The sequence below is a fragment of the Hetaerina americana genome, unplaced genomic scaffold (genome assembly GCF_022747635.1).
Source record: "Hetaerina americana unplaced genomic scaffold, ioHetAmer1.1.p SCAF_6, whole genome shotgun sequence".
NCBI classification, from domain to species: domain Eukaryota; kingdom Metazoa; phylum Arthropoda; class Insecta; order Odonata; family Calopterygidae; genus Hetaerina; species Hetaerina americana.
Window position 1 is genome coordinate 17,959,002 of NW_027287205.1, and position 14,485 is coordinate 17,973,486.

General features: G+C 47.2%; 1 protein-coding gene across 1 annotated transcript; it reads right to left on the reverse strand.

Moving 5' to 3' along the window:
• Positions 1-6,611: 6,611 nt before the first annotated feature.
• Positions 6,612-13,607, reverse strand: LOC139695271 (uncharacterized). Its single transcript, XM_071593966.1, has 2 exons — positions 11,030-13,607; positions 6,612-8,212 (listed from the first exon to the last, which is right to left on the reverse strand). The coding sequence occupies exons 1-2, from the start codon at positions 13,605-13,607 to the stop codon at positions 6,612-6,614; spliced, it is 4,179 nt and encodes a 1,392-aa protein (XP_071450067.1).
• Positions 13,608-14,485: the final 878 nt, after the last annotated feature.

Genomic DNA, 14,485 nt, shown 5'->3' on the forward strand with positions numbered 1-14,485 from the left:
AAAAATTATAAGGGGAGGCAACTAACAGGTTAGATGCAGGTGGGTGATTTGATACTGGTAAGATTTTGAGAGAATTCGGTGGGTGGGGTGAAACCCTAAGTAGGAATTCAACCAGGAAAGACCCAAAGGGCCTCTTAATTCAATTTCCACTCATTTGGATGGTGTACTCCAATTGAAGTGCATTATACATGACACCGTCTAACAAAAAACCTCCTGGAGAGGAAGAGAAACAATGGGAATTATCAACATTGGAGGGGAGCATCCCAAAAGCCCTGGCATATTCAGTCATAGACAAACCACGAAAGTGCCATGAGTTAAAGGTGGCAGTTGTTATAAATCCATTGACCATTTGGCTTATCCAACTTTATGCCATTGTAAATTTATTTCTAGAGGAAAATTTTAATCGTTTATTTAATTATGAATCGACCAACTGACCTACAAGGCGATTTTCCACTCTTCCATAGCAAGGATTTGGATATATATTACGATACGTACATATATTGTTGTGTAAATAAAGAAAACTGATGAGCATTAATAGAACTGTAATATTAATAAAATATACTTGATGAATAATATTGGATAACTATTTCGCAAGTACTTTCTGCTAATTCCAAAGAAACTGCGGGAGATGCCGCAGCGATAACTTTTAACGGAGTCATCCGCTAATATGCATTTCAATGCAACAATTTAAGAGTGTAAAAATCATTCGCATTGAATCATCCCGATCAAGGCGAATGTATCTCAGGTCTCTTTGATTTCAGATATTAATTCAAACTTGATATGAAAAACAATAGTATCTTCGTTTTATTGGAATACACCGACTTTTAATTTAGGGAGATTAAAATTCAATTTGCAGTTGTTCCATTTTCTGTTTTGTTAAATTCAGGTGTTCTATTCTATTTCGAAATTCAGCCCAGTTTTAACAGAATCCAAAAAAATACTTTAAATGAGGCCAGGCTCCAGGGTAAACTTCCAGTGGCTTTGCATTAAGATATATACAGCTGAAACAATACAAGTTTCTCACCTTATTTTCCATGAGAGAAAAGAAATTCGTTGAAGTGAACAACGCCCGATGACCGCTGATTACGGCTCCAACTTTTCCTCAGAGCAGGACAAGGTTTTCATTCCACAATGGAGAGCACACATCTAGGGCGCAAGAACAGTGTATGGTCACCTGGAGTCAAATGGAAAAGCACTCTCATAGTCTACCGACTAATACAAACTTATATCCCATTCATTCCAACAACGCGTGCAATTAAGATCAAATCTTGATTTCCGTTCGAATTAGCAAATACAATAATCCTCCACGCAGTTAGAGGCGGTAATGCTTTCATTTTGACCGAAAATTCGCAAAAAATAACCAGAAGTGTTCCCAAATACTTTCCCATAGGGTCCGGTCGAAATTCTTACGAACCGTGGTAAATTCGACGCTCTGAACCCAGTTCACGCACGCTTGCTAGCGGACCGTTCATCACTCACTAAGAACAAACTTTCCAGTTGGACCGAGTAAAGAAAACAACAATAAGACGATGGATTCTCGCAATAGATTCCCCGCAAAGTCACCATTAAAATGTCTCCAATTTTTTTAGTGTTATTCAGTTGACCACGAAAACTTCGTACTTCCATTAGCTCCCAACCCCAGCGAACAAAAAATAATTTTACGCTCTCTTCTCGTTCATGAAGACCTCAAGAAACGGGAAGCTTTTATCTGAATCCTATTTTGTATGTTTTTGACGCTCTTATCTAGAGTTTTGCATAGCAAAATTCAATGCATACCGTGAGGACGGCTTTAGGTTGGTCTTCCTTATTGGTGGACAACTAAATGCAAAATTAAAGCCCATCCAGTCTCACTCACGTGGTCGGGCACACTCATGGTCAGCAGAAGAGGCGAGCTTCCTAATCCCCGTCTTCAGCTCCCTCGACTGCCTCCTCTTCGACTTCCTCCACGGGGCCTGACTGCACACTACTGAGGAAACCGAAAATTCATCCGCGAAGGACGCTAGGACCCTAAAAAAGCCACCCGGCAATGAACTCAGTCAGATGCCACAATTCGAATACCCCTCGACCGAGGCACTCAAGGTTTCCAACTCTTGGAATGCCGCTATAGCCAACTGCTTGTGATACAACATACTGGGGATTCGAATGCTGTCCTCCTACAGTGAGAGACGAAACCATCCGGCTGGAGGGGAAGATAAATGAGCAAGCTTTTAGAATCACGACCGAGGAGTTCAACCCTGTGAAACCATCTTCCGAGTTGGCCATATTATGGTATCAGCGGGTGCTGGAAGATGTATTTTATCCGAAATAGTTTCAGTCAAACTAATGGCTAATAAATTTTTCGCTGGAATGTAAAGAAAATTTTGCTGTTTCAGAGAACTGAAAAGAGAATTAAGCAGGTTGGCCATTTATATTTAAAGTTGAACTCTCGTTCACCATACTGGTGAGATGATTAAAAAATTATTGATGGAAAAATATTAAAATATTATGATCTCGTATTTCAGATGACGTTTAACAATAATATATCACTAATGCTAATACTCAGAGGAAGGAACTTAGCGCAGTACTTACCATGAATTGCGATTGGCGTGATGAGAAGTACTTACCTAGGTGTCAGCAAAGACGTTCATCGAACAGGCGATACCCGCTTGGGGAGGATTCCTTTACGAGATTTTAATTTATTTAACAATAGATTTGGAATTTACTATAACGCAATTGTACTTCAGCTGAATTTTAGGTATGTGTTTTCTGAAGTCAAAGAAACCAACTCCGTTTGAAAGGGTATATCATAACCAAAAATACAATAACAAGTCATTATGCTGTGCAATGTAACATGTTCGACTCTTGCGAGTACTTGGTGAGAGTGATTCAACTCTTAATTTAGGCTTATCCGCTCACATGGGCGTAACGTTCTTTCTTTAAGGCTCACAAAAACGTGTCGCATTTATTCAACAGATTTAGGCGAGATGCAGTGGAAGTTCGTCATTATGAGAAAAAACAAAATTTGCACTTTTCCACAGATATGTGCGAATTTTGTTTTTCTCATAGCGCTGCATTTAATTTGGAATGATGGAATGAAGAGAGCTTATTGGCTTTGATATGTTCCCTTTGCATTTCATTTCGACCTTATGACGTTCAACACACGATTCAAATGTGTTTAATGCATTCTCACTGAAAGAGATTTTTAATAAGCTGCATTAAAAGAGCTACATCAGATACACTTTATTGTAACCAGATTTTGGAGGTACCGTGAACACACATACTAAATAAATTTGAGCCTAAATTGAGCGATTTTCTTCTATATTACAGTTAAAATAACCATCATTGAATCATCCATTTTAGTGCCATTATCCATTTACAGATATACCGATGTCATTCCATTCCAAGTAAACAAATTCAACAAATTTCGAACCCAATTCCTGATTCCAGTTAGCAATGAAGCACTATTATGGAAAAAAACGGTCATGAATTCTAATGCATTCTTGGATCGATTGGAGGGTGGCGTTATCTTCGAAAGACAGCCAATCAAAATACACAAATCCATACTTACACACTTGGACGAAGGCAATCAACCGCACAGTCGAGTAATACTTAATACGACCACAGTCCAGAGTTCAGGCAAGTGGTATAGGGAAATGAGAAAATAATAAACTCCATTTTAACTTCTGGGATGGCCATTTTTATTTACAATGACATCTAAGTTACGCTTCACAGCACATTCCATGATTACAATCAACCATGGCGAGAAAAGGGATTTCATTTTCTTTACAGGACTCTTGAGAGACAGAGAAAGAGAGTGAGAGAGATTTTGAGATAGAGAGTGATAGAGAGAGTGAGATAGAGATATGGTTTGTGGAAGGTCGAAGGTGAATTGCTTTCTCCTCCGTGGAAGGGGTCAATGTGGGGCGGGGGAATTTGGCGGTCGACCCAACGTGGAGGAGCCGCGAGCCAGGGTCGGGGGAGGAAGGAGCTCTCTCGGGTAAGGGATGGGGGTTTCAGGTGTTGGTTTGAGGGGTTAGGTTGGCCGTCTGAAGAAAGGTTTAGAAGCACAGACACACGCACAGACATTGTCACGCGTCCGACTAAAGCCTTCCACTTCGTCCATGTTGTCGGAGGGGGGAGACGACGAGTGCTGCCGTCTGGCGGGCGTGAGAAGGAAGTATTTTTTTACACCGTCGCATTTGCAAATGTTGTGGCGGTGTTTGAATGGAAAGGGATGGGGAAAGGATGAGCAGGGCATACAGAGCACTTGGGAGAGGGGTTTGAGGGGGGAGGTTCCCCGATAATGAAGGGATGGTGGGATGAGGAGACACACTTTTGGTATACACAACAGTAAATGTTTAAATCCGACAACCTTCAATTATATTTACTCCGTAATAATAAAAAATCTACCTAATCTCTCTGGAAGGACCCATTCGTGAAATGGATTTTATTTTTTTTAATCTTTCATTCTTCCCCTTCCTATATATTTTCTTCCATTTTTTTTAAGTTAGCCTCAATCTTCCCGGGGTTGTCAAAGAAAAACAAATTCTTTTTGCTTAGAGCCCCGGGTCAGAAACACCGAGATGAGTGGCTTCCAGGACGCCCCGCCCCTCCATGAGGAGGACGCCACTGTCGCCCACTCGCGCGACAGCAGCGCCGCCCTTCTGCTTCAGCGGATCCCTGCTGAAATCCAGCGGTGGTGACACGAGAAAGGAAATAAAAAAAACTCACGTCCATTCTTTCAGTGCCCGCGGTAGTTTTTTTTCTCCCATTTAAATACGTTAATACATTTGCTCGTAATTTTTTAAAAATGAATGAACAACCGACCCGTAAAATGTGCTATGTCATCGACCAACGCCAATGCTTGTGCTGAATACTGAACAATCACTTTCTTAGATAGAAAACTTTTTTTATCAATATTTACAAAATAAAAAAAACGAATCGTCATCCATCGACGTCACAGGAGAAAATCCATCGATGCCTCTTCGACAAATGTTTTTTTTCGAACTTTTCTGCCATTTTTTACACAACGATCGAGGTGGAACGAGGAGGCCGTAAGGGATTAATGTGGGGGGAGGGGGTGGGGAACAACTTTATACATGATTTTCGTACGCACCGATTCTCAAGACTCATTTCTTTAATTATTTCCTTCGAGAGAAACGGAAGGGACCGAAAATGAATTATTTCCAGGAAAAAAATGTACACTTTACATTAATGCTTTACGTACGCTTTTTCAATTACCAGCTAATCCATTTGGAAAAAAAAGATTTTTTTCTTCACGACTCGACGACCTAACATTCTTTTTCCCCCCAAATGCGGATTGAAAGAAGACTCCGTTCAAGAGCGAGAAACCAAACAAATGTTGCGAAGGAGCACGTAAAGAAAGATTGCACGTTTAGATACAGAGTTGATTCTCATAAATATCTAGGAATATTTAAATAAACGTCTTACAACTTACACCTTCCAGTTTTTTTTAAACAAAGCATGACACGCAAAAAAATCAATTTTTCCCAAAAAAAATCAATGGGAAGAAATAAAAATAATACTTTTCGTGAATTTTAGCAGCTGCCTTATCTGGGAACGACAATTGTTGGCTCGGTGCCTCACTGGATCACAAATAAACGATACAAATAATATTCATCAGCCAACTAAAAAAAGTGATTGGGGGCAAAAAACTTAAATGTTACCATTCCTCGTCTGACAGAGAGAGAGAGAGAGAGGGTCTAAATAGCGCAAATATAACTTAAAATTTCTTCTGTAGAACATTACAGAGTTGAAACATATGCCGTCAACTGGTTCATATAAATATTCGGATGGCATTGAAATAATATCAAATACAAGCACTTAAATAAATACATAACTGGCAGCCAGAATCCAATCGCTTAAAGAGTTGAGAAGTAACGAAGGTATATGTTGATCAGCAGATTTTGTTCAGCAAATATTAACCTGCTAAAGAGTTTTTGTTTAACCTTCCACTTCAAGAACACTGCGCCCATTTTGAGGCAATACTGAACTAGTATTCGTTTCATCAATGTCATATTTAAATTAAGACGTCCTTATTTAAAGTAATTACACTTCGACTCCCTTTTTATTGCACAAATTCGTGGCTCTCCTGGGAGCACGTCCAATTCGCACCTTAAGATACCACTTTGTCACTAAGATTCTATCAACTAGTTAGTTCACTGCTAAACTCAGTCCTTGTCGCGAAACTTTTGGCTTCGGGGCAGAATTTAGAATCACGACGTAAGTCGTGAAGCACTGGCCACAGGCGGACGCGCTCACAAGATATGATGGACAGTCGGAACCCCAATATCAATCATTGGGTTTCCATCGCTCGATCACTGGCCGGCGAGGAAGCGGGAAGTCCTTCCGAAAGATTTACATTTCATCTTCGTTAGCACCGCTCGATGGCGTTCTTGAACCCGCTCAGAAGCACCATGGCCCGAGGACCGGAGGGAGGAATCAGTCCCAGATGGGGAAGACGACACGCGGGTCATTGAAGTGGCAGCAGTCTTCCCAATTCTCGGTCACCTCGTCCCTTGTCAATGTCTTGGACGTGTCCTCCCTCTCCCTCTTGCTCACCACCAACCCAGACCAAACCGAGGGGATATCCGGGGAGGGGCGGCAGTGTGTCACGAGCACTCCGGAGGCGGCGAGGGTGAGCTGTTGCCGGCCCTGGCCGCCGCCGAGTGCGCAACCTCGTCCTGGCTGTGATGGTTCCTCCTGTGTCGGGAGCTGAACACCTTGCCACACCCTTCCACGGTGCAGCCGAACATCTCCGAGAGGTGATGCCGCTCGTAGTGTTCCTTCAGGGAGGCCCCGTCCATGAAGTGCTTGTGACAGAAGCGGCAGCGCAGCCCGCCGTCCGCCTCCGGCGTGGGGTCGTCCTCCTCCAAGCAGTAGTAGGCGTTCGCTGGGACGGGTCTGCCCCCGACCGTCGGGGGAGCGTCGCCCCCGAGTGGGTGCCTCAAGAGGGATAGGGGGATGGGCGGGGAGGGTGACGGCGAGCCGGACGACGCGGATGAGTTCGGGCCGCCCCTGCCACCGTTCATCCCCGCGGCCAGGGCCGCGCCGAAGTGATCCAGGCCGCCGAACCCGGTGAAACCCAGGGAGGGGAGAAGGAGGGGTGGGGGCGGGAGGCCCCCGGGACCCAGCCGGTCCCCGTTCACCATCAGGTGCTCCGCCAGACCCCCGATCCCCGGAGGCACGGTCCCCGAGGTGGGAAGGTGGCTCTTGAAGGCTTCCAGGTTGAGCGGCAGGGCCTGGGTGTCGGCATACAGCCGGGCAAGGAACTCGCCGTGGAGCGCGGGGTTGGCCGCCAAGGAGGCGAACGGGGACTTGTCCCCGAACACCCCAGCCGTCTTGTCCGAGGAAGAGGTGGACAGGAGTTTGCGGTGGAGGTTGAGGTTGGCGCTATGCCGGTCCCGGCTGCGCTTCGAGGGGAACGCGGCGTTACAGCCGTCCACAGTGCACTTGTGCATGAGCTTTAGGTGGACATTCTGGTAATGGGTCTTGACACCGAAATGATTCTGGAATATCTTGCCGCAGACTGGGCACCGCCTGGGGTTCTCCTTGTCTATCGGCACGTCCACCACTCCCATGAACCCTGAGGTGTCCCTAAAGTGGGCCAGACCCTGCTGACTGCTGTCGCCAGAGGGCGAGTCGGGATTCGAGAGGGATTCGGCGTCCCGATCCCCGCGATCGCTGGCGGGGCTCGGGGGACTGTTGGGACCCGGGACCAGGCCGAGGTTGAAAGGTAGGTTCGAGGATGGAACTCCTGGTGGGGGAAAGGGTGTCTGCAGCGCAGGCCCCCGGCTGGAGTCCCTCTCCCCGAAGTGGCCGTGGGAGAGGTTCTCCAACTGACGCAGGGCATGCGACGAGTCCAGGGACTCGTCTCCGTCGCTGTGGGTCCCTCCGTTGGCTGGGCAGTCCGCTTCAGGTGCTTTGTGAGGTCCGGATCCTTCGGTCCAGTCTTCGGGGCGGACTCCCTGCTCTCCAGCCTCGTCCACACGTTCATGACTCGGGCTTTTTTTTTCTTCCGAGCATCCGTTTTTTGAGAGATCTATCGTCTCGCCAACCAGCGTCTCCATCTTTCGGAGGTCCTCCCCTTCGCCGTCGGCCGCAGCTTCACCCGATGGACTCCCCGGCTTCTCTGATGCTTCCACTTCCTCCGAGCTCTCCTTCTCCTCCACATGCTTTATTTCCTCCTCCACTACTTCTGCTTTTGGATCCACTGTGAACGAAAGAGAGAAAATATTGGATGATAATCAGAGAGAAGAGGGTTTTTCTGAATTTGGTTCGGTTCTTATGGGGGATTTTCGTTTTTATGCCAAACTAAAGCCCGAGGCAATGAGAAACGAGAGGAGTGAAGGTGGAACGCGTTTGAAAGAAAGGAATTATGAAAAATAAAAAACCAGCATAGGTTCCAATGAAAATAGGAGTTTCGAATATACTTAAATCCCTTGAGTACCTTGCTGGGCCATTCATATATCATACAATGGGCTCTAGTCTCTGGCGTCGTCTCCAGAAGGAAGGTTCTCATAACCATACTGACTAGCAACACAAGTTCTGACCACACAGGATTCCCTTCTTTAGGGTTTTTTTTGAAATAATATGATCTTATTGCACAGGAGACACGAGCTTTGGTTAAGTTTGTACACATGGTAACATTGGGTATTTCTCTGTCAATACAAGATTTCTTTTCATTCAAGAATATCCGGAAACTCTCCGACAGTAAAATTTGTAAAATAAACATTAATTTACTTTAAAAATTTAACATATTTATGGAGTGATATAAAATGTTATGACGATGCAAATTCTCATTATATCTGTATGATTTGAAGAAAACTTTGAAAGACGTTTTCAAGCATTAAGGACGAGTCGTTTCTAAAATGACGTGCCCTAATTATTGTTACCTGTTTTTTGCATCATACTACATGAATTAATACTTAATGAGTCAAAAGTAGCTTAATAGAATATGGTAAAAATAGATATAAAAACGCATCATGATTAGTTATTATTAATTAAATTCAACATGAACTTCTCTTCTACAAATTCTACAGAAGAGAGGCAGCTATTCCAGTGACAATTTCCATCAATCATTTTACATGTATAATAGTTGAGAATAGTTCACCTGAGTAGTCATGTGAAATTAATCTAAGTTTTTCCTTTCAAGATAATATTCTTGAGGCAACTATAAAAATTATCTTTAACTGGTAAGGTGCTACAAAAGGTATTAAAAATTCAGAGAACTAAAATAGCTGTGGACTACTACATCAATACCATATGCCACATGATAAGAACTCACCATTAGAACATTGGATTTTTGAGTACCATACTTCTACTTGAAGGAATATCAACAAGGAAAACTAGCAGCCAAAGATTCAAGGAAAAACACTACTGAGATATTATTAAGAAATAAGAAAAAAAGAAATTCTTATTTAAATTACTGGAAGAATAATCATGCAATCAATGTAAATGGATGAGTCTACATAGCCTCTCTTCAGGCTGAAATATGAGATATTAGTATAATGATATCACTGATATTCATTATAATGCCCCATGCAATATTTTGGACAATACGTGAAGCTACAAAAGGTTAGAATCAAATACGCACATAATTACTTTAAATAAAACTAAGGATGCAGGAATAATATTCTACATAAAAAAGAATTTATAACATTTTTTAAATTTTTTCAGGTTGAATTTTACGGATGCTGTGTCATTTGAAAACACGTAATGTCTTAAGAAAAATCTAATGAGAAATATTTGAAGAGCTATGCAGCTTCGCCCGAGTGAACCTCTGCACTTACAAGAATATATCCTAGGCACGCCAAACTTATTGTGACTAAGTGACGAAGACGCGTTCAAAGATATTCCATATAAATACTTACTCACTTAATATTAGGTTAATTTATTGATAGACCCAGGAACACATCTTTGGGGAATACTTTTGATGGACAGAGGGCTTTTATTATCCCATAAAACTGGGAAATGATTATATAACATTAGTCATTAGCCCTGTAGTTTAATGCTCAGAAAGAGTTACGCAGAAGACGCACGAGCTTAAATAAAGGCAAAGTTACGAACCATTACGAATGACGGAGTCAGACTAAAGGTCAGATTCTCAAAGTTTGAAATTACAGAATGCAAAATTAGAATACAATATTTTGGAAAAAAGTTGAAAATTCAAGACTCAAATACAATAATATACCTTCCATAATTTACCACAGCATCCTTATTTGCAAACGAATCATGCAATTTAATGGGGAAATTACCACGAATGTAATTTTTACAGGTTTTACCACGGAAATTTTTGCTTTCTCTTGCATTCGACTCGACAAGGTATTCAACAGAAACTTAATAAAATATTAATCAATTTTGATCAAATGTATCTAACTACTGTGTATATGGTTACGACCGAAAATTCTATGTGATATACGGAAAATTTAGGATGGGTTTGGGACGAAGTGGTACAAAAAAGTGTATTAACAGTTTTTTCGGAGTGAGATTTCCGCCTTGATGACTGCTGAAAATCCAGACCGAGGCAGAAAAAACCTCTCTGATACACACAATCGAGTTTTCATAATTTATCAGATGAGTCGGAGAGACGTGCGGTAAGACACCATTGACGGTCTGGAAATGATCTCACAACGTGATTTAGAATGAAATTAACATTTGAAGGCACAAATTGTTGAAACGAAATGATATAACTTAAACAAGCACAGGTTTGATTTTTTTCTCTCGTTAACTCTTACCAAAACGTACCGCACGTTTGAAATGCACCTAAGATAAGGACGCCTAAGTGTTAAGACTAGGGTAGGGGCGGTAGGAAATATTATGTGCACAGTACGGCACACATTCCCATTACTTTTGCGAGAAGCGATTGCTCATATTTACTGAGTCCATCTATGAGGTCACAGGCGAACTAAAACGATTTCTACATCATCACCCAACGTTTCGGACCACTGCGCGGAGGGTACGGCGTGGGGAGGCATGCTCTGCGGTCCAGAAGGCAGGCGCCAAGTTATGGTGGGTTGTACGTACATACCTTTGAGGCATTCCGGCTGACAGTCTCCTTCTTCCCCAACGGCAGTAGCCGACCCGCGATCATTCTCCTCTTCCGGCGGAACGACTCGCGCTTCCGCCGTTGCAGCTGCCAGGGCCTCCCCGTCATCCTCCGACGATGACATGACAAGCAGGTTGGAGGGCGTCTCCTCCGGGAGTGGCTGGGCGCAACGCGTCGGGTTCCGGCTCTTTCTCTTCCGCACCCCGGCCTTCCAAGACGGCGATGCCGTTGAGGCAGGGCCGTTCTCCGAGCCGGGCTGCTGCTGGGGGACGGCGGCCCCCTCCCCACCTTCCGCCCTCTGCTCCTCCTCCTTGGGCCGCGTAAGACGCAGCGGACTGCACCCACCGCCTCCTCCCGGGCAATCGGACTGCCCCTTAAATCGCTTGCTATTCGGGGACCCTGCCCCGCTGAGGTCCAGTCCCTCCTCCAGCTCCCGCTTGGGCTTGGCCTCGTCCTCACCCACGACTGTCGCCTCCTCCCGCTTGTCCACCGGGCCCTGGCTGGCCCCCTCGGGCGCCGCCACCGCCGAAGCCTCTTCCGCCCCTCCGTCAGAGCCCTCGGATGCAGTGCGCCTCTCCCCGTGGCGTCTCCGTCGCCTGGACCGACCGTCCAGGAAGATCCTCACGTCATCATCGTCGTCCTCATCGTTAGTGTGCGACGAGAACGCCTCCATCTCGTCCTCGTCGTCGAGGTCATCGTCTAAATCGTCCTCCACGTCCGAGGAAGAGGAACTGCTCCCCAGGGCGGCTCTGACGCCATCGCCGGGACCGACACCACCCCCCCTTCGCCCGTCCCCGTACCGGTGGACGCTCAGGTCCAGGCTGTACTTGAGGTCGGATGACGGCGATGAGGCCGAGGAGGAGGTGACGGACGAGGCAGGCGGGCCACATGGTCGTGCCATCAGGGCGTTGGCCTGGTGGTGCGGCCCCGCGGCGGACTGGTGGTGATGGTGGTCCGCGGCCCGCTGGAGCTCGCCCGGGGGCGGGGTGGCTAGCAGAGGAAAAGCGGCGGCTGCCGCGGCGGCCATTGCATTGAAGGGCCCGGCTGCTGCTCCCAGACCGGCGAGGGCGGGGCTGAGGGCGGCGGCGGCAGCGGGGAGGCCCCCGAGGGACTGGTGGTGGTGCGGGGGGGCCATGAGGAGCGGGTGCGGTTGCGATGAGCGGCCGTCGTGCGGCGAGATCTTCCTCCGAAGGTGCGGGGAGTGGAGCTTGGGGTTGGGGTTGGCGCTGTGCCGATTGCGACTACGCCGGGAGCTGAACATCATGTTGCAGCCCTCTACGGTACAGCGGTGCATCTCTCGTAGGTGCACAGCCGAGAAGTGGATCTTTAGGGCACCCTTGTCGCAGAAGGTCTTGAGGCACACGTTGCATTGGACCCGTTTCTTTCCCGTCGACGGGTTTATGAGCTGCGTGCCTAGATTCAGCGGGGTCCACTGCCGTTTGACAGGCGTCGAGGCCTTGCGGGCGTGGTGGTGTGACGACGAAGAGGACCTCCTCCGGTCGTCAATCACCGCCTCCGGTCGATCCCGGCTCAGGTTGAGTGCACTCACCGAGTTTTCATCGTCCGATCCGCCGTACTCGCTGCCGCTCACGTCGGACTTGAAGCCGCCGTGGCCCCCGGGGGCGTAATGCATCCCCACCTGCTGTGAGGATGGAGGAGGGATCACACCGGAGCACCGCGTGGGGCTGCCCCCGCTGCCCTGAACGCTTAGGTTGAGGCCGGAGTCGGAGGCGACTGAGGGCCTCCGCCGGACGGGTGGCGGGGGCGGCGGCGGTGGGGGCTGTTGCTGCTGTTGAGTCCCACTGGGGGACTGGGGGACCACGGGTTCGGGGCTTCCCCCCGGGGGACAATTGGCCGCGCCACGTTCCTTGCGAAAATCGAACGGCTGCATGCTCTGGAGACGGTTGAGAGGCGACGCGCTGAGGGGGCTGGTTGGGGTCGCGGGTGAGGCGGCGGAGGCGGGCCCGTTGACGGCCGGGGGCATCTTGGGGAAGGAAAGGGGCGGCGGGGGCAAGAGTGGTGTGGACGAGGAGGTCGTGGTGGCCGGCACCGGGGGCCGGGAGGGTTGGGTCCCCTGTTGCTGCTGGTGCAACTGGTGTTGAAGGTGGGGTAGGAAGTGGTGGTGTGGGTGGTGGTGCTCGGAGGGCGCCGCGGCGTGGTGCACGTGGTGTGGGGGAGCGGGTGATGGGGGCCGGGAGGGCGTCTGGTGCTGGTGGCCGTGCCGCTGCTGCAGCTGGTGCAGTTGATGGACGTGGTGCAGAGCGGCGCCCGCCGCCGAGTGGTGCTGGGGCGGGTGCTGCGGCGAGGCGGGTGGTCCCGCCGGGGAGGAGGGATCCTCCTTTGCCCTCGACGACGCCGTGCGCTCGATGAACTTCTTGATGTCGGAGTCGATGCGGGGCGGGGGCGGCGGGAGGGCCCGCAGTGAGGGCCCCGACGGCGGCAGGGCGTGCAGGAAGAGGTCTGCCGACTCCTGCGAGAGGAGCTGCTGCGTAATGGCCCTCGTCTCCCCGAACCTAAGGAACTGCTGAAGTACCAGGGGCTCCTCCTCGCGGCTGCACATGTTCCATCGGTCTAACACTGCACCGTGTGGATCCTAGAGAGAGCGGAGGAGAGGCGAGGGTCATTCAATGCCGTCGACTTATTCGAAAAAACATAAACCAAATGATACCATTTTTTAAAATGGGAGGTATACTATATTCAAAGAAATAATAACAGACTTAAAATCATTTTAGGCTACCTACTCTCAATAAATAACATAAATCCATGTCAAATTCCCTGCATACGTTTCCGCACCATCACTGATACATAATTTATTCCCAAGACTTCTTTGATGGAGAAACATGCGTGAGACAATGCATGATAATGATAGAGGCGAAATGGGTGCATACGGATATTGAAGTGGGAACAATTTTAAGAGGAGCGTATTTATACTGATCTAATCCAAAATCATTCCTTTTTTAACCTCAACTAACTTGAAAGGGGCAGTGTCTGAAGTGTGCGTGCATATTCCACAGGTGCGGTTCAAACTTAGAACCAACCCTGCTTAACGGATAAAAAATCGGTGTTTAACCACTGTTAACAAAAATGATTTACTCCTCCTTCCATATGGAAAATGAAATTAACAGGGCACACAAAATTCATTCCTTTATAAATATAAATGCATACATAAGAGTAAGAGTAATACAGGGAATACACATCTCATTGACCCTTTATATTTAGGGGCAACTATTGGATTTTTCAGAATACATTTATTCGTGGGGTGCCTGGCTGACCTAGTGTGATATACGAATACGACGAGCCGGTTCCCCTAAACGTACAAAGGAGATCAAAGCCGTCTGCATAAGAATAACCGGGCAGAACGACTGACAGTCCGAGGTTTGCACACCAAAATACGAGCCAACACTTTTGAGCATTTGACGAGGTTACATTGCTACATGA